Genomic DNA, 19642 nt, shown 5'->3' with positions numbered 1-19642 from the left:
ATCTCCAGGTGTTTCCCAACCTGGAGCTGGCAACCCTAGGCATGTCCTAGAGTAAACACTCAGTTCACAGAATAAATTTTGTCAGGCATTTTGGCCTTTGCCAGTATGAACTAGAACTAGTGGTTAAGAGCGGTGGTTTGGAGTGGTTGACTCTGATCTGGAAAACTGGGTTCGATTCCCCACTCCTCCACATGAGTGGTAGACGCTAATCTGGTGAAGCGGGTAGAGAAAGTCAGCATGTAAAAACCATCTCTTCTTTTTCTTCTTCTTCTTCTTCTTCTTCTTCTTCTTCTTCTTCTTCTTCTTCTTCTTCTTCTTCTTCTTCTTCTTCTTCTTCTTTCTCCTGCAGCTGGGCACTGCAGGGAAAGATTGTTAGTGATTGACAAAATGACTTTCAGGTATGGTTATCAGCCATTTCTGATCTTCTAGTTCATGAAACAGATTACCTGGAATACAGTTCATAGACTACTAGCACAGAGAACAGTTATCCTCTTGTTCCAGTTCTTTAATTTTATTGCTTTTTAGCCAGTCAAATACAACAGAATTCTAGATGTAAAAAGGAAGAATTTCTATTTTGAGGAATATATCTGAGCCAGTGTTTCAAAACTGCATTAGATCACCTTCTCGTTAACTCTTCCTTCGAACAATGGACAATGTTTCTCAATTGCAAAAACACCTAAGAACATATTAAAAACAATCTGAGGATTTCATTGTAGTGTTTCAACTTGGGGAGATGATGATCTCTCAGCTACCACTTACAGTTCAGTCTGAATGAGACGCAATGCTTTCTTCATGTTTTCTATTACTGAAAGAAGACAGTAAAGAGAATGTTGATTAAGTAGAATTTGACTGCTACAACACCATAGGAAAGGAAATAAAGGTGTAACCTAAATGTTTTATGAATCTCATGATAAAAGTCAGCCACAAATCACAAAGTTGCAAAGCTAAAGAATAACATATACTACAGCTGCTAGCAGGACATTTTGAATTATCTTCTTCTGATAAATAAATGTTATCCTTTCCTTCAAATATGAAGTGTGCTTCTTTCTTTCTTTTGCATGAAGCCACCAATCACATGAAAAGCTCAAGATACCACTTTCTTTCTAACAGACTCACGCAATGCAAGGTCACTCAGTGTGAGGTATCTTCAGCTCTTCATATGATCAGTGGCTTCATGCAAGAAAGAATGAAGCACACTTCATATTTGAAGGAAAGGATAGCATTTATTTACCAGAAGAAGATAATTTGAAGTGCTGCTGGAAGTTGTAATATATGTTATTCCTTAGCCTTTCAGTTTTGTGATTTGTGGCTGACTTTTTAATGATGTCGCTCAGTTCTTCTTGTGTAATTTTCTTGTTCATCTTTCCTTGTGAATAGTTATTGGATTTTCTTGTATATATTTCTTCTATGTAACTGTATATATTTTTCAAAACATACTTTTCATTCTTTTCTCATTGTTAGTTGTTCTTTTGTTCTTTTCCTTTTATAGATCTCATACATCTTGCAAAACTGACTGAAGCGGTTATAGTAGGGTTGCCAGATGCCCGCTGGTGGAGGGCAAACCCCTGGTAATGTGCTCCTCTGCCCGCCAACCAGCTGAGGGCCGGCGGGCAATCATGCATGCACGTGCTGATGCTGCACTTCTGGTTTACAACCGGAGGTGCTGCCTCACGAGGAGCCTTAGAGGAGCCTTAGGTAAAGGGTCTCTGCGGCCCTTTACCACTCAAACTCTTAGTTTGAGTGGTCTAAGGCTCCTTGCAAGGTGGCACTTCCGTTTATAAACCGGAAGTGCTGCATCGGCACGCGTGCGTGCACACGCACACACATGCATGCACAAAAGAACTGAACAGAAACTTCCTGCCAAAGGTGAGTGGGGACCTGGTAACCCTAGGTTGTAGCCATGTTGCAATCTAGTTGGGCTTAGGGCTGGTTGCAACTGTAGGTACAGTGGAAATGCAAGCAGGTAAAACTGGTGAGCGTTCTTGGCAGTAGCCATTGGAGGAATGGCTTTCCTGACAACTTCAGAAAGGCCCCAACACTGTTGTCATAGTTTCCACTGATGTCACTGTTGTTACAGTTTATGCAAAATGGAATTGTTTAGGAGGATATTTTTTTATGATGGCTGAATGTTGCTTTGCTTGTTTTATGCTTGATGATGGATTAATGCCAGTTTTATTGACTCTGTTGTGGTTTTACTGATTTTATTGTCATTTGCCTTCAGTCCTGTGGCGAATAAAAAGCCACGCTTGATCCAGTCAAGCACAGGCATAGTTCCCATACATAATGGAATCTCACTGAGCTCAACAGAGTGTGGTTTTCAGGCCCTTCTCCTCTGTGCAAGTGAGGAACCATCATAGGAAAGTGGAAATCTTTGTCCAACCTATGTCCTCCCCTAACACTGCTATGCTAATTGTCCATAGCATGTGTGTCTTGAATGGCACACAGCTGAAGCAGCTAGGGTTGCCAACCTCCAGGTACTAGCTGGAGATCTCCTGCTATTACAACTGATCTCCAGCCGATAGAGATCAGTTCACCTGGAGAAAATGGCCGCTTTGGCAATTGGACTCTATGGCATTGAAGTCCCTCCCCTCCCCAAACCCCGCCCTTCCTCAGGCTCCGCCCCCAAGACCTCCTGCCGGTGGGGAAGAGGGACATGGCAACCCTAGAAGCAGCCCGTAGGGAATATGGCAACCATGCACAAGACTGTCATTCCCATATTGACGAGTGTAAGTGGTGAGGGTGTAGGACCCTATTGTGCCCAGTGGATTGATTGAACCGCATATACATGTAAGACGTTTCTTGGTTCGTTTCTAACATGGATTTTGTTTTTAAATTATCCCACCTATTGACACAAGAAAACATTTCCCTTCCTTTTAGCTCTAGGCTGTCAAGTAATGGAAAGGTTGTATTTCATGAGTAGCTATCAACCCAACTTACACACTGGCAAGTCTTGAGGCTCGTAAGTGTAGAGTCGGTTAGAGTATCTTCCAGTGATGTCAGCTCGCACTGTGAGAGAAGGATCTGGAAACGTAATCAAAGCATTACTTATCCTCTTAGCAGCAACGTCTTACTCAGTTCCATACTAGTATATAAAATAGGGAATAAGAATGTTGTGAGGGACACTGCTCCTAGTAAATGACAGTAATTTTAACATACTTATTTTGGTATGTGAGTAAAGTGCCATCAAGTTGCACCCTATGGCAACTCCATAGGGTTTTCAAGGCAAAAACCTTACAGAGGTGGTTGGCCATTGCCTTCCTCTGCACAGAGACCTTGGCATTCCTTGGTGGTCTCCCATCCAATTACTAACCAGGCCCAACTCTGCTGAGCTTCTGAGATCTGCCAAGATCAGGCAAGACTGGGCCATCCAGGTCAGGGCCATTTCAAATAAATGAGATTTTAAAGTGTAGTTTTTTTCAAGATTGCAGGTATTTGCTCCTAAATTGTTTGGATGGACTCTGTTTAAAAGAAGTGGATGTATCACTTGCATCCCTGATGTCCAGGAATCAGTTGCATGTTTTAAATGGCAGACACTGCGATCCTATGCAAAGTTACTGCAGCCTAAGCCCATTGATTGCAAGGAAGCAATCTGGAGTAACTCTGCATATGCCCACATATAGTGTTTATTTGCATGGTATTCATGCTAATTCTTAGCCTTTTGAACTTTGACAATCACAATTTGCTATTATCTTCACAGTACTGCCAACCTACAGTCAAAAGCCAGGACCAGAGTCCAGATAAGATTATCTTCCTTAAAATATGCTATCAGTTTAGGGCCTTAACTATTTTTTTTAAAGCTCAATGGCTGTTTGTTGAAGGAAACGTAACTGTGGGAGGGAAGCCATAAAACTAAAGTATTTGGCCTTTCCCCTCTTATCACTACTTTACTACAAATTGCTCCCTTCCTGATGCTTCCATTGCATGGAGAAAACCCTGCCAGGGTCCAGTGGGACAAAGAAAATTATTTAGTGGGGAGCAGGACTTTTGAAATGGAAAAGGAGCACTTGTGAAAAGGTTTAAATGCCCTAGTCCCATGGTTTCTCCATTCCAGTCCAATACATCCTTCTCAAAGCGGCAGTTAAACTTTTGTTACACATGTATAAACAAAACATATATTTCTACCCTAACAGTGCATTCCTGAAGGGGGGTGAATGTTTTTAGGAGCTGGCATGATCCCTATGCTGGTGTAGTGTCACTTACACGGCCCCCCCAGACCACGGCGGCAGCGCAGGGCTCAGGCGCCGGCAGGGCCTCCTGCCAGTATTCCTCCGGTGCAAGTTCCCACGTTGGTGTCCCAGGAGGTATTCCCGGAGCTTTCCAGGGGGCGGAGCTGCCATTAGGCAGCTTCCAAACCCCTTTCGCCCCGGGAACACCTCCTGGATGGCAGCATTCCTGCGCCACCTTTTTAGGTGGCACAAGCCCGCTTTCACCAATGGTGGGGGGGAAGCCTTTTTCCCTAGTTTTATTTTTGAAAAAAGGCTTCCCCCCCCTCTGTGGCAGCTGGGAAGCCTCTGTGGATGCTTCTTAGCTGCACCATCGCAGCCACGGTTCGCGCCCCCCCCATTCAGGAATGCACTGTTAGATTATATTTCAAGCTGTTATAACAAATCACAGGGGCTAGCAATTTAATGGCAACTAAGTATGTGATTGGGACAACAAGACATTTAAGGAAATTAACCAATAGCATGAGGTTGTTTGTTTTCCCTATTTAATTGTCTGATTGTGATGAAGGATTTGGATATAGATGAACCAGATGAAACCTGTATCCCAATAAATACAAAATAATAGTATTTGGCATTTTGGAACAGATTCAGAGTTGTGTAGCTGATGGTTTCAGCAACTTCAGCCTCACCTTGGAATGATGATATAGCTACATTACAAATTACTGTATTATGAAATTTGGGGGGTTCAGAGCATAACCATTTGTACAGCAAATGGTTTGTCCGTTGATGCATTTTATGTGCTTGAGTGAGCTATTTGTGTCCCCAGGATATCAACAAATGTAAAGACTGAAAAACTACCGTGTGAATTCTAAATTAATGAAAGGCCATTTTCTCTGTAATAGTTATGTTACACTGAAATGAAGCTCAGTTCTCAGGAGACATACCTACAAACATGATGCGAGGTACATACTGTCCGTCAGGTGACAAATTCTTGTCAGTTGTTTCATGCTGGTGGGAAAAGTTGACATCATATTAATCAATCACGATGACTGATGACTGTGTGAAACCCACTCCTCCCATGTATGTTTCATATACGGGTCATCCGTACCATGAGATTGAGCATGACGAAATCATTCTGGCACATTTCTTGTATTTCTTGGTTTTCTGCAAAAACTTTCTTCAGTGCTAGAGAAAGGAGAAAAGATTATAACTGCATTGGCTGAATAAAGGAATCAGGAAGTTGCTAGTTTGAATGTTTCCTTAGCTATGAACTTAGTAGAGGGCCCACAGTTTCTCAGGTTCACCCTCCCCATTCACAGTATAGGAATTATAATGCTGACTTATCTGACAGAGTTACACAAGATAATGTGTCTGTAGTTCTCTTAGCACCCCCACAACTCTTCAGAAATGCTACTTAATGGCTTTGATTCTGAGCTACATGCCTGCAAGAGAGGGCTGTGTGTGCAAATTTGCTGGTTGAAACCATTACAGTTTTGCTACCAGTTTTGATAGTACTATCAAGCACTCACATGAAGTCCCAAATTGTGAAGCTGTCTTTTACTTATTTATTTATTTAAAACATTGTTATGTTGCCTTTCTACCTGATCAGGGTCCCCAAGGTGGTGCACATAAAACATCAGAGCAATCAAAAACAACATTAAAATGATCAAATAATTCAACAAAAACTCATAACCTGAGAACCAGGGAGGAGAGTCAATAGCCATTAATAGGGGTATGTCCAATGAAACTAAAACAGTCTGCACCTACTGAGGCTGTTTTTGCACAGCAAGGATTCTCCATGTTCCTTTCATTGCTGCTGTGAATGCAGAGTCATTCATATATGTGATGGAGTTTGCACACTGGTCTTCTGCACACTTTCTTCTTTCAGCCGCTCATTACCACTTTCCCCTCACCATGCCAACAGAGGGCTTTTTGAGGTAATTGCTCTAGTGCTACTGGTAACATCTGGTATGATCAGCCATCTTGAGTTTAGTGATTGTCTGAATCTATCTTCATTGTGAAGGAGGAATATTTTGTGCACATACATTAAAGAGTACATATTCTGTACTTTTCCTTTTAATAATTCTGTCCAAAGTGAAGAGTTTGTACTCACAACTGGCTTTGAGGCCCGGGGCAGCCCATCTTAAATGAAACTTTGTGATGACTTGACTAGCAAATCTTGAAGCACTTGCTCCAGAGCTTTTCAAATGACATCTCCAACATTATGATACTTTCAGAATTATGGACTGGAATCTCAGTGTAGCTAATAACTACAGTGCAGGGTTCAAAACAATTACGTGTTTGTAGATACGTTAAATTAAATAGGCATGACTTACCTTTGCAATACTGACAATCTTCCAAATGATGAATGACCATCAGTGGTTTGTTACTTTTTCAACAAGGAAAAAAAATGAATTAAATGCAAATTCCATGTTCTATTGGGTAAAATGAGTACTGGGGGTGGTAGATGAACAAGCAATGAACTGATTGCAATCCTACGCATTTTTACTCAGATATAAGTCCTACTTTACTCAATAGGACATACTCCCAGGTATATCTTCTTAGAATTGCAGCTCATAAACTAAATTCATCATAAAAACAATGAGAGGGGAAACAGTCAGAGGGGCTGTGGCTCAGTGGTAGAGCCTCTGCGTTGCATGCAGAAGGTCCCAGGTTCAATCCCTGGCATCTTCAGTTAAAGGCACTAGGCAAGTAGGTGATGTGAAAGACTGAGACCCTGGAGAGCCGCTGCCGATCTGAGTAGACCAGTGATGGCGAACTTTTTAGAGACCGAGTGCCCAAACCGCAACCCAAACCCCACTTATTCATCGTAAAGTGCCAGCACGGCAATTTAACCTGAATACTGAGGTTTTAGTTTAGAAAAAACAACTCATACGTTAACATCTTATGCTCACAAGCATAAAATGATCCAAACAAAGTAAGGAAAGCAATCCCAAGTGCTTTCATTGATTTAAAATTATTTGGCAGAGAATTCCACACTTTAAGGATTTCATTTTCAGAACTAACTGTACTATCCTTTGTCATCCATAAAATTAAATCATGGCAATGACTGACAAACACCATTTTCCCCATCTGCATTCTCAAAACTCTGCAGGGGGCTTATTATTGAGTTGTGCATCTGAGTGGCAAGTCCAAGGCAAAACCTCCCATTCACAAATGGACAACAACCCCCCCCCCATGCAGTTTTGAGAATCTGGATGGGGTAAATGTGCATCTCAGTGGCAAGTCCAAGGCAAAACCTCTCTTTCACAAATAGACAACAACCCCCCCCCATCCAGTTTCGAGAATCTGGATGGGGTAAATGTGCATCTCAGTGGCAAGTCCAAGCGAAAGAGCCGCCCGCCGCCAGCCTCCCGCAAGCCTCCCGCCGCCCCGCTCCGCCTCAGCAGCAGCACCGCCGCCCCACCCAGGCGCCGCTCTGGACCCGCTGCCGCCACCGGCCGCTCATGCTCGGCCCCGAGGGCTGCCCTGCTGGCCGCCCCGCTATGCCCGCCGAGTCGCCCCTGCCCCTCGACAAAGTTGGCTGCGGCGCGGCAGAAACGTGTGTCGAGGCCGCGAAGAGGGCCGGAGGAGGGGGACGGGCAGCCAAGGGGGGGAGGAGGGAGCGGGGGCGACTCGGCAGGCATAGCGGTGCGGCTGGCAGGGCAGCCCTCGGGGCCGAGCATGAGCGGGCGGCGGCGGGTCTGGAGCGGCGCCTGGGTGGGGCGGCGACGCTGCTGCTGCTGCTAAGGCGGAGCGGGGCAACGGAGGCAGATGGCGTCGAGGCCGCAAGGAGGGGGCGGAGGACGGGCGGGGGGGCCCGGCGGCTCCACGCGTGCCCATAGAAAGGGCTCGACGTGCCGCTTGTGGCACGCGTGCCATAGGTTCGCCAACACAGGAGTAGACAATACTGATGTTGATGAACCAAGGGCCTGATTCAGTATAAGGCAGCTTCCTGTGTCCATGTGTTCAAACAAATAAGAGAAATATTTGGCATACAGCTAATAGATGATTGTTTACGCCTACTGAAGCCATCACGAAAAAGCATAAGAACATAAGAAAGGCCATGCTAGATCAGACCAAGGCCCATCAAGTCCAGCAGTCTGTTCACTCCTGCCTGTGTTCCACAGCACCTAATATAATAGGCATGCTCCTCTGATACTGGAGAGAAGCAACTTCTGAAAATCTTGTGCTATTGAATTTTCAGTTCTTTAAAAAAACCTGGTTTGGTTGTCAACATGGTGATTAACCCCACTTGCATTCAGACCAGCAATTAGGACTACATTTTGATTGATTTAGTTGTGGCTTTTATGGATTTTATAATCATTGTTTTTATTGTGTTTTTATAATGTTCTATTAATATTGTAAGCCACCCTGAGTTCCACAAAGGAGAAAGGTGGCTAATAAATGTTCTAAATAAATAACCATATAATTGTAAAACTTTAAAAGACAAAATGAAAAGTCTAGTGTGTTTTTTTTCATCTGAAAGGCCTGTCAGTACTAAAGCAAAAACAAAGGCTTTGTTACTACACGTTATTGTAGTTATTAAAAAAATATTTCAGAAGCTGCAATTCTGTAAAACAATAGAGGTGACTGTTTTCCGTTTTATCCAGTTTAGTCCAATGAACTGGAGGAGCAAGGCTCCAAATCAAGATAGATTATCTGTTTTCTTTACATATTTGCAACATATTTCTTTATACATGCTGGTCTGCCTGTATTGTGTAAATGGGTGTGTGTGTGTCAGTAAATAGCTGAAGAACAGAGACATCACTGTCCCTGTTGACTCAACCTTGATGGTCTGCCCTATCTGTGAACCAGAACAGTGAATCCTCCTGACTGTGTCATTCCACCACTGCCATTTTTTTAAAAAAGCGCAGTAAACTGCACCTCTCCAATTGGGTTTCCCAAACCTCAAAGAATTCATCCCTCTTATGAGTGTTCTGCCACCATATGCCTGTTGCTGGGGCAACAAGGATCTTGCAAGAGTTTTGGAAGCTCTATGTGATGTACGTGGCTTGCAGCACTGTTTTTAAAGTGTCTTGGGGAGGGCAAAAAGAGTTAGTTGCTCTGGCTCCTGGGCAGAGGTTTGGGGCAGCAGAGGTGATGACAGAGGCAAAGGAGAGTGAGATAGTTCTGCTCTTCTCACAACTGCCCTACTCGAGATATTCTACAGCTATCTTGGTAACATTTTATTCAGGTCAAGGTGCACAGCTTTGGTTTGTCTGGTTTTACTGGTTGTTACAAGTAGACACATATCTAATGTGCATACATTGCTCTAAAGTTTGCTTTTTTTCAGATTTCTCTAAACAAATGACCATTGACCACTTTACCTTTTTTTTGCTTGATAGAGTCCTTCTTCATAAGTTTGTACCCAAGTTATGTCATCTCCCCATCCTGGAATACCAATACATCCGAGTTGGATTGTTACCATTCTGCCATATCATATATAATTTATAACAAACAATTTAAAAATTATTACGCAACTCTGTTGAATTAAACCTACAGTGCAATTTGTCAAATTTTCCTTCAAGTAGGTAGTAGTTTATCAGATTGTAAATTATCCAGGGGGTTACCGCATTATGTATTCCCAGCGATGTATTAAGAGTTTGAAAATGTTATAAAAAACATCGCTTTAAAACGGTTTTTGGATGCCACGGCTAAAAAATTGTTGGAAGTTGTCTTCACAGCTAAAGGGGGCAAACAAAGTGCGAACAGTATTTTTTATAACATTTTCAAACTCTTAATACATCGCTGGGAATACATAATGAGGTAACCCTCAGCTGCCATTAAGGATCATTTCTTACATTACAGGATGGAGCCAAACAACAGGTAGCACTCTTTGTTCACACAACCAATCTTTGGTGTTCTCCTTCTCGCGCAACCAGAAGAGAACTCCTGCTTGTGCGTCATAGGTCTGGATCCAACCCTATGTTTTGTGCATGTAGGCTATTCATTAAAAAAGAAGTATGTAGAACTTGCTCTTTTTAAAATACTTATTTCAACACAGTTAGGAGCACCATCCTATCATGTTGTGGTACAGAAGGGGTGATATCCTAAGGGTCCAGATGAAATATTTCCCTAGGCAGTAAACAACCTTTATGTATTTATTTAATTTATTTCATTTATATCTGACCTTTCTCTCTAATGGGGCCCCAAAGCAGCTTACATCATTCTTCTCTTCTCCTCACAACACCCCTGTGACTGAGGTAGGTTACGCTGAGTGTGTGTGATTGGTAGGGTCGCCAGTTCTGGGTTGGGAAATACCTGGAGATTTTGGGGGTGGAGTTTGAAGAGGGTGGGGTTTGAGGAGGGGTGGGACTTCAATGGGGTATAATACCATAGAGTCCACCTTCCACAGTGGCCATTTTCTTCAGATGAACTGATCTCTGTTGCCTAGAGATCAGATGTAATAGCGGGAGATCTCCAGCCACCACCTGGAGATTGGCAACCCTAGTGATTGGTCCAAGGTCACCAAGCAAGATACCATGGCAGAATGAGGCTTTGATTCGAGGTCTCCCACAGCCTTGTCTGACATTCTAACCATTACTCCGCGTGGGCTCTCCACAATGTTCATCTTCCAGACTGTCTTCCCAATTCAGAAATCCAAAACATTCTTTGTCTCCCCAATAAACAGGTTAGCAGCAAAATGATGGAAGCTATAGGAACACATGCTCTGGCTATTTTCTGCGGGTTTGGAGGGGTATTCCCACCACACTGAAGATCAGTCCTACTGGCTGGAAGGATGGGGAAAGGAGAAACATGGGGGTGTTGAGTGAATGTGTTTATGATATACTAGAGTATTTTTTGATTTAATAGACTAAAATGAAAATATAAAACCTCTTGATAGTGTCTGTGGAACTCTTTTTTCCTTTTGGATTGCCATTGCAAAATTGGAGGATATGGCAATGAGCAGGAAAGATAATCCTAATGCTGAATGCATCTTCTTTTCTTTTCTCAGCCTCCTTCGGGGGAATTCCTGATAATGAAAGAATTAAGTGTATAAATTAAATATATAGTTTTGTTACTAGAAACAAAGGGTTGATTCCCTTGATAAATGCCTCCTGCAATTAAACACAAACTTCACTGAAAGAATAAACAGAATAACTGTTAGGGTTTTTATCATGAATTCATTTCTCCATTAAAATGAAATCTATCATTTTTAAAAATCCTGCAACTTTGAGTCTATCACTAATTGCTATATTACAAATAATCCCTTTGATGGACAGGGATCAGCACTGATCAACTGTGCTTTCAGATAGCTGCTGGGATTCAGAGACACACATTTGCCTGTTCTGTGCAGGTGCCCAACAGCTGCTTTTCCAGAAGACACCTCCAAGACCCTTTGTGCAATGCTTTGAACTATTACAAATAACTGTGGAAATTAGGTGTGAGACTTTTTCAAAGGGGAAACAAAAGAACGATAACAAACACAGGCACTCCTGCTTTTCAAAAGCGGTAGCTGCAGTGATTCATTGTGCAGCAGGTATTTTCAAAATGTGCTCTTGTAAATGACCATACAAGAGTTATTCACAACAACTGTTTCACCTTGTGGACAAAATCTAATAAAGTAGATTGTAGAAGCTGGGACTCATGTAAGCATCTCAGGAGTTGCGTTTCCAGATCAGTAAAGAGAAGTAGCATTTGCCATGCAGGGATGTTTACAAATTCATTTTCTAAGGAAATAATCATATTTTGCAAAGCGAGATTTTAATAGCAACAAAATAATAAACTAATGTCAACCATTGTTTGTGTCCTTGAATGTGGACATCAAATACCCAGTGCTTCCAGCGATATCTCTGATGTTAATTTATTTCTGATCATCCTTAGCATTATTGCACATAACATGTAAAAAACTACTTCCAGTGTTCAAAGTGCTTGGTGTATATGTTGTCCCTTCAAAAGTATTCAAAGGTGAGCATTTTTATTCCATATTGCATGCAGACGGGTCGGTGGGTGGGTAAAGCTGCAGCTTGCCTGAGGCTACCTAGTTACTTGGTGGCAGAGGAGAGACGTGAACTGGGGACCTCCTATAGTATTACTTATTCACTTAGTGATGACACATGACCAGATCTTCACTTCTAACCAGAAACTCAAGTACGGGGCTGGGTCAACACTAAGTTATAGAAAAACACAGGACCTTCTTGTAAAAAAATTAAAAAAAAATTCAAGTGAATTTTGCCTTCCATTGCCCCAATCCATTTCCTGTTAAATAACAAAAAAAATTATTGCAAATGTCAACGATATACATATCTTTGCCATTCTTGTTTTCTGGTGCATAGCCGTGTATGACTTTGTCCACTCTATAAACATCATGATTCCCAGTTCTGCTTTTTGCATTGAATTCTTTCCAAATACATTTTCAAAAGGGTCATAATAGGTCGCAGGTGTTACAAATGTTGTGGCTTTTCCTTTATCTTGAAATTCTGAAGCTCAAAATGTTCTTAATTTAGTTTTGTGGACACCAGTTTGGGACTATACATCTCATTTCCTGTCTTTCCCACTAAAAAAAAAGAGCCAAATAACTGGCATTGCAACAAACTGGGGAGTTGCCATTTACATTAGTGATAAAGTTTTAATGAAGCAAGTGGCACTTAATCTCCTCTGCCAGGAAATCTCTCCAAGGAACAGGAAAAGTTAACTTCAAACCCTCTACATAGTAGATCATTATGGGTAAAACGATAATCTTAAATAAGCACTTTTAAGCAACCTGATAAGCATTTAATAACAACAATTTCTAAATGCTTCTGAAAAATAGTCTCAGCTATTAACTCAGCTTCAAAAACCATTGTGCACAACAGTTCAAACATTTGTGGAAGAAATCCCTGAGCCACTAACATTACCCTTACATTCACATATATGCTTAGTTTGTTACTAAAACTGCAATGTTTTTTCCCAACGCCTATCTACCTTTATAGAAGTCACGATGGCTTCTAAGGAAAACCTTTGGCCTTTTCTTAGACAAGTATAAATTCATTGTCAGAAGATATGGTTTTATGTGATCTATTTTGAATACTATGCTTACATTGAAGAGGTTGCTTTAACACATTCTTCACAGTCACTTGATAAGCTGTATCTCATTCCCCCCCCCCCCACTGTATTATTTATTTCGGTTAAAATAATTTTCAAGAGAAAACATTAAACCTTGGATTTGCTCACCGTAGCTGTTCAGTTGTGCTGGTGGAAGTTCCTTGTCAAGGAAGTGAAATGTTATAAAGTGGGTGTGATTTATACACACAAGAACAGCTGACCAACCCAGGCAGTTTATCCAGAGAACAGTAAAAGGGATAGAAATGCTTAGTTTGTCCCATCCTGCCCCTGTCTCCCTCCCTCTTCTTGAAGATCTGCTCCTGCGAGTTCTCATTCTGGCATATTGAATGAATACTCAGATTTCTCTCCCATCTTTGCGTGTATCAGGTGTCATTATATTGGAACTGAAAAAAAGTGGTGTTTTGTGTACGTCCATGACTTTTCCTCCCAAATGGTTCCCGCCTGGCTCAAGTTCAGTGAAATAAGAAACCAGCAATGAAAGCTGGAACTGTAGGTGCTATTGTTCCCAATGAATGGCTGAGTTCAGTGGGACTCTGAGATTAGGTATGAAACGAATAGGAAGATACAAGAGTTACTTTGTGCAGAAGAATGTAATTAAGAAATGAAAGTAAAAAAATATATTGAGCCCAACAAGAAAAAAAAGTTCTAAGATTTCAAAGAATAGTTAAGCTAAAGCACATCATTGGTTTGGATTTTTTTCCCTAATGTTGTTCTTCTCACTTGATTTTCTTGGTTTCAATGTATTGTTGTTATCTTTGAATACACTCCTCCTTGCCTTTGCCCTTTCATTTACATTTAATGCACTGGAGGTTGAATACGTTGTATGGAATCTAAAAGGAGCTGAGCAGACTATGGGCCTGTCTCTTCTGCAGTCCTCCAAAGAGCTGCTCCTGATGGCCGGGGGGAAGCTCTTACAGAGTTAGATTCAGTGTGTAGTATAAGAGGATCTGTTTGAAAAAGAAAATTGGCAACCTTCCCCACCCCAAAGCAGCTCATTAAAGCTTTGCTGTTAAAATGTCACCATCTTTCTATCTGACTTTTAAAAGCCCTACCTGATTGGTGAGTCACTCTGAGTATAGATGGGTTAAAAAGCAGCTTGTTATAAGTATTTGAGGTTGTTGCCTATGAATATAGCTGAAAACTATGGCTGGTCCTGAACCTGAGGCAATGGGAATGTTATCTTGTGTCTGGGCACCTCTGCCGAAACTTGTTTCCTATTGGTGGGTGTGAATTTTTGGGTAAGCAGAGGATGATATGTACTAGAGGAACTGGAAGTCCAAACAGGATCATGCTAGGTGAGGTGATAAGACAGTAGAATGATCTAGGTAGGATGAGTGAATTACCTGAGTGGAACTCTGGTTACAGCCTATTTGACCAAGGCTGAAGAGAAACAAGATGGGAACAATACACTGAAGAACTATACAGGAGAGATGAAAGGATGACAGATACCTTTGAAGAAGAAACTTTTGAAGAACCTACAGTTTTAGAAAGGGAAGTGAAAGCTGCACTGAGGGCAATTGGGATAAACAAATCACCAGGAGTACATGGGATATCAATAGCCACAGAAATGGAATCCAAGCCACAGAAATGTTCCAAGCCACCAAAATGGAATCCATCAGAATCTTAATAAGAATATGCCAATAGATATGGAAAACAAAATATTGGCCTACAGACTGAAAACAGTCAATTTACTTTCCCAATTCTGAAAAAAGGAAATGTCAAAGTCTGCATCAACTATTGGACCATCACTTTAATTTCTTATGTGAATATTACCTTATATAGATTGAGAAATGCCAGATGTTCAAGGTGGAGTCAGAAAAGGAAGAGGCACTAGAGGTTAAATTGTAAATTTACAGTGATTACTGGAGCATACGAGAGATTTTCAGAAGAAAATCACTTTGTATTTCATAGATTACAGCAAAGCTTTTGACTGTGTGAATCATGAAAAGCTATAGTTGGTTTTAAAAGAAATGGGTGTACCACAACATCTGTTTGTTTTGATGTGCAACCTTTACTCTGGACAAGAAGCTACTGTCAGGAGAGAATATGAAAAGCCAGAATGGTTTCCAATTGCAAAGGTGCAGCAACTACCAGACTACTGCATTAATTTCCCATGATCGAAATTTAACAACAAAGACTCTTTCGTTATATGGAACAAGAAATGCCAGATGTTGAAGCTGGGTTCAAAAAAGGAAGAGGCACTAGAGATCATAGTGCAAATGTACATTGGTTACTGGAGCATACCTGAGAATTTCAGAAGAAAATTAGTTTGTGTTTTATAGACTAAAGCAAAGCTTTCAACTGTATAGATCATGAAAAGCTATGATTTTAAAAGAAACAACATCTAATTGTTTTGATGCAACCTGTACTCTGCAAAAGAGGCTACAGATAGGACTGAATGTGGGAAAACAGAATGGTTTCCAATTGGCAAAGGTGTCAGACAATGTTGTATTTTTTCACCCTATCTCTTCAATCTATATGCAGAACATATCATAAGGAAAGCTGGATTAGATTTAGACGAAGGCGGAATGAAAATTGGAGTGAATAACATTAACAATTTGAGATATGCAGATGCCATAACATTGTGTGTGTGTGTTAAATGCTGTCTTATGAACCACTTTTGACTTATGGTGACCCTATGAATTAATATCTTCCAAAATGTCCTATCGTTAACAGCCTTGCTGTTGACAGGTTTTGCAGACTGAGGACTGTGGCTTCCTTTACTGAGTTGATCCATTTCATGTTGGGTCTTTTCCTGCTGCCTTTAATTTTTCCTAGCATTATTGTCATTTCCAGTGACGCTTGTGTTCTCATAATGTGACCAAAGTACAATAGCCTCAGTTTAGTCATTGTAGCTTCCAGGGAAAGTTTAGGCTGGATTTGATCTAGAACCCACTGGTTTGTCTTTTTGGCAGTTCTCAGTAACTGTAAAAGACTTCTCCAATACCACATTTCAAAGGAATCTACTTTCTTCCTGTCAGCTTTCCTCATTGTCCGACTTTCACACCCATACATAGTAATGGGGAATACAATGGCATGAATTAACTTGATCTTGGTCACCAGTGACTCATCCTTACACTTAAGAATCTTTTCTAGCTCCTTCATGGCTGCCCTTCCCAGCGAGTCTCAATCTCAATTTTTTCATTGTCAGCCTTAAAGTTGTGTAATTCCCCTGTAGTCATTACTTTCATCATCTTGATGTTTAGCTGGAATCACTGGCAGAAAATTGTGAAAACTTGAAATGACTATTGATGAAGGTTAAAGGCAGAAAGTGCCAAAGCAGGATTACAGCTGAACATTATTATTGATTATTTGTTCAACAGGACTGAAGATGGGTAATCCTTGAGTGAATCAGCAAGTTCACTTGTGGGGCCCCTCTCCCACATTATGCGCTATTGGATCATCCGACCTTTTGGCTGACTCCATACCAGTCCGGCTAGCCAGTGTGCATTTGCTCCCAGTGCCTGAACTGACAGCTGTATTTAGGCCAGGAGTACTATTAGAACCTGCACACTGCTGATTTTTTTAGCACCACCTAGTGTACTGTTTTGATTTTGTTTTAATCCATGTATTTATTTAGTATATTTTAAATTGTTGTTACCCGCCCTGAGCCCTGCTATGCCGGGGATGGTGGGCTATAAATAGAAGTATAAATAAATAAATAAATAAATAATCAAATAAATAATTAACATTCACACTCTTTTGCTGTAGCCTGTGTTCTCTAACTTGAGGCCTTTTTAGAAGTCAAGGGTTGCATTTGTATTAAATATTCTCTCTTCTAGATGTCATGGGTTTTCAGGCTCCAGGTGTAATTGATGATTACTTTGAGGTGGAAAGAACTTCCTCCCCCAAATGGCAATGTATTTATTTATTCTAAATGTTAGTTTAGGTACTAGCTATTAGAACGTCTTTTCATTCACTTTTAAGCACAATAATGCCATTCTAAAGTCACTGACAGTTTAGCCTGAGAAGGTGAAAGTGAATATTCTTCCAGTAGGTAACTGAATTCATTATTCATACTAGCAGTGCCATCTGCTGGTACAGCAATGATATGTACATTTGTAAGAATTAATTACAGCTGTATTCCCAATCATCTACTAGAGGATCTGCTATCCTCTGCATGCAAAATCAATTTTGAAATGCAACCGGGAGAAAAAGAACTTGTGACAGGGAATCAAGTTGGAAAATTCCCAGTTGGTGGTGGTGGTTTGTGGGAATTTTTCACTTTAAGTTTTAGGATAAAGTTGGGAAGAGAGACTCACTCAAAGAAAGAAATTCCAATGATACTCTGCTTAGTAGAGCCTCAAACATAAGTTTTGTTTATGATGCGGAGTTATGTTTGAATTGACAATGAACATAGCAGACCAGAGATTTGGGGAGGGACCATGGCTGACAGGTAGACCTCATGCTTTGCATACGGGAGGTCCTAGGTATCTCCAGTTAAAACATCTCAGGTAGTAGCAAGTGTTGGGAAAGATTCTTCTCTCCCTGAGACTCTGGAGAGCTGCTGTTAATCAAAGAAGGCAACTTAATTAACTAATGGTCTAAGTTGGTATGAGGCAACTTCAGATGATGATTGCCTGACTGTTGTGCTGACACAGGAAGCTCTACATTTGATGAAAAACCAATCAAGAATGATTTCTGAGTTGTTGATGAACTGAAGTAGTCTCTGTCTTGCTTAGTTTCCTCCAGGGGGGGGGCAAACAGGAGCTCTCTGAATCAATTTCAGGTGAAGAAAATGATGCAGGGTGAAAACAGAAGACCCTCTCCCCATACACCACAGTCATGATCTGAATTGGGTCCATGTGTGGCTGTGACTATGTCTATCAACCTGATCCAGGAATTGACTTGGAAAAATGTAATGTGTAGTTAGGCACTCAGTGGAAATAAAGTTTGGGCTCCAAAGTTCTTTTATGGAATGGCAATATAAATATTTTAAATAAATATTAATAGCAATATACACAGGGCCATCAGAAGCTCCCCAAAGATTTTCTTACCTCCCAAACCCTATACAAACTGAATCCAAATAGCAGATAATGACAAATCACATGACTTGTCCAATTAAATGGGCCCCAGAATCACTTCACCCTAATCACTAATAGTTAAGCCCTAATAGTTCAGATTGGCTGAAAAGCTGCATATATATATTCCATGTATCAATATTTGAGGAGGGTTATTTTTAAGGCTGAATACAAACTATGTAGTTTGGGTTTTTCACTTGTTGGCTATGAAGTCACTACTAAAACAGCAAAATCTATTTCAGGACCACAGGATCCTCAATATACAGCAATATACAAATAAATGCAACAAATGTCTTTTTCTCAGGGATGCTTCTTTGTAAATGTTCTTGTAATAGACATAATGTCATTAAAGTGAGTTAAATAAAATGACAAGCTCTCATAAAAATGGAAACATTATAAATATGGGAATGTAAATTCTAAGAGTGGGGGCAGAACTGTGGAAAAGCCATGGTGGAAAAGCCAAACCAGATTTTAAGGTCAAGAGGCAGGAAATTACTATGTGCTGGGAAACCACTAAGTGCCCCCAATGAAATGCTCTGACTACCACAAGAAATGAAAAGCAACTTAATTTCCTCGTATTTAAAATGTCCCAGTAAAGACTTCAGAAGCGAGAGTGCTTTCCGGAAACAGATTGGAATACTTTGTGGCCGTGATGAAATGAGCCAGCCAGCCATCTGCTGGAGGATTACATGTTTACTGTACTTTTACACTTTACAGTACTTTTCCTGCACTGATCTTGTTGTATCTCTGAATTAAGAAAATTGTATAAAGGAAGATGAGAGCCAGGGAGAAAAATCATAGATATGCATGGAAGGGGTTTTGCTGTAGTTCTCTTTTGTGTATTCTAGGGACCTTTCTTCAATTTTCACCTTTATTGAAACATAACACTCTATAATCCTTTTGCTTATGGAGATACATGGGAACATGCTCACTCACAACACCTCCTCTTGAATATTGCTTGACCGGAAGTATTTTGTGGGTGAGAACTGAAGGTAATTTTTTTCTGATACAAACATTGCATTATCAGCATACATCTGGTTGGCTTGACCCTGTGTCGGTCAGCTCTCCTCACCCAGTCAGAGATTTGATGGGTGGACATAACTGCTTCTATATAATCCCATATCACTTGTCACAATTCTTATCCTAACTTTCTCTTATTTGTTTATTCTGTCCTTCAAAGTGTATGGTGGATCTTTGCTAGTTGCTGTATTATTGTAAGGAATGATTTCATTACTTTCTTGTTTGGCAAATTTTGTGGCTGAGGGTTTTCCCCTTCAGCTTCCATATCTGGTCTTCCCCCCATTCCTCCTGTTTGGTCATGATCAAAAAGACAGGGAGGTTATTGGGTGAGATTATTGTGCTGGCCTTGTGCTTTGATTGTCCCAGCTTCAAACCTAGTGATAATAAAAC

The 19642-nt window shown here is 40.9% G+C and overlaps 1 protein-coding gene across 1 annotated transcript; it reads right to left on the bottom strand.

The window, feature by feature from the left end:
• Positions 1-690: 690 nt before the first annotated feature.
• On the bottom strand, positions 691-13512 carry AGR3 (anterior gradient 3, protein disulphide isomerase family member). Its single transcript, XM_056857348.1, has 8 exons — positions 13320-13512; positions 11001-11139; positions 9494-9557; positions 6500-6552; positions 5272-5348; positions 5108-5171; positions 2938-3021; positions 691-805 (listed from the first exon to the last, which is right to left on the bottom strand). The coding sequence occupies exons 2-8, from the start codon at positions 11101-11103 to the stop codon at positions 756-758; spliced, it is 495 nt and encodes a 164-aa protein (XP_056713326.1). The 5' UTR covers positions 11104-11139; positions 13320-13512; the 3' UTR covers positions 691-755.
• Between the last annotated feature and the right edge of the window lie 6130 nt (positions 13513-19642).

Source organism: Euleptes europaea, chromosome 11 (genome assembly GCF_029931775.1).
Source record: "Euleptes europaea isolate rEulEur1 chromosome 11, rEulEur1.hap1, whole genome shotgun sequence".
In the NCBI taxonomy this organism is placed as follows: Eukaryota; Metazoa; Chordata; class Lepidosauria; order Squamata; family Sphaerodactylidae; genus Euleptes; species Euleptes europaea.
The sequence above is the reverse complement of the archived record's forward strand: the minus strand, read 5'-3'. Positions and strand labels throughout refer to the sequence as shown.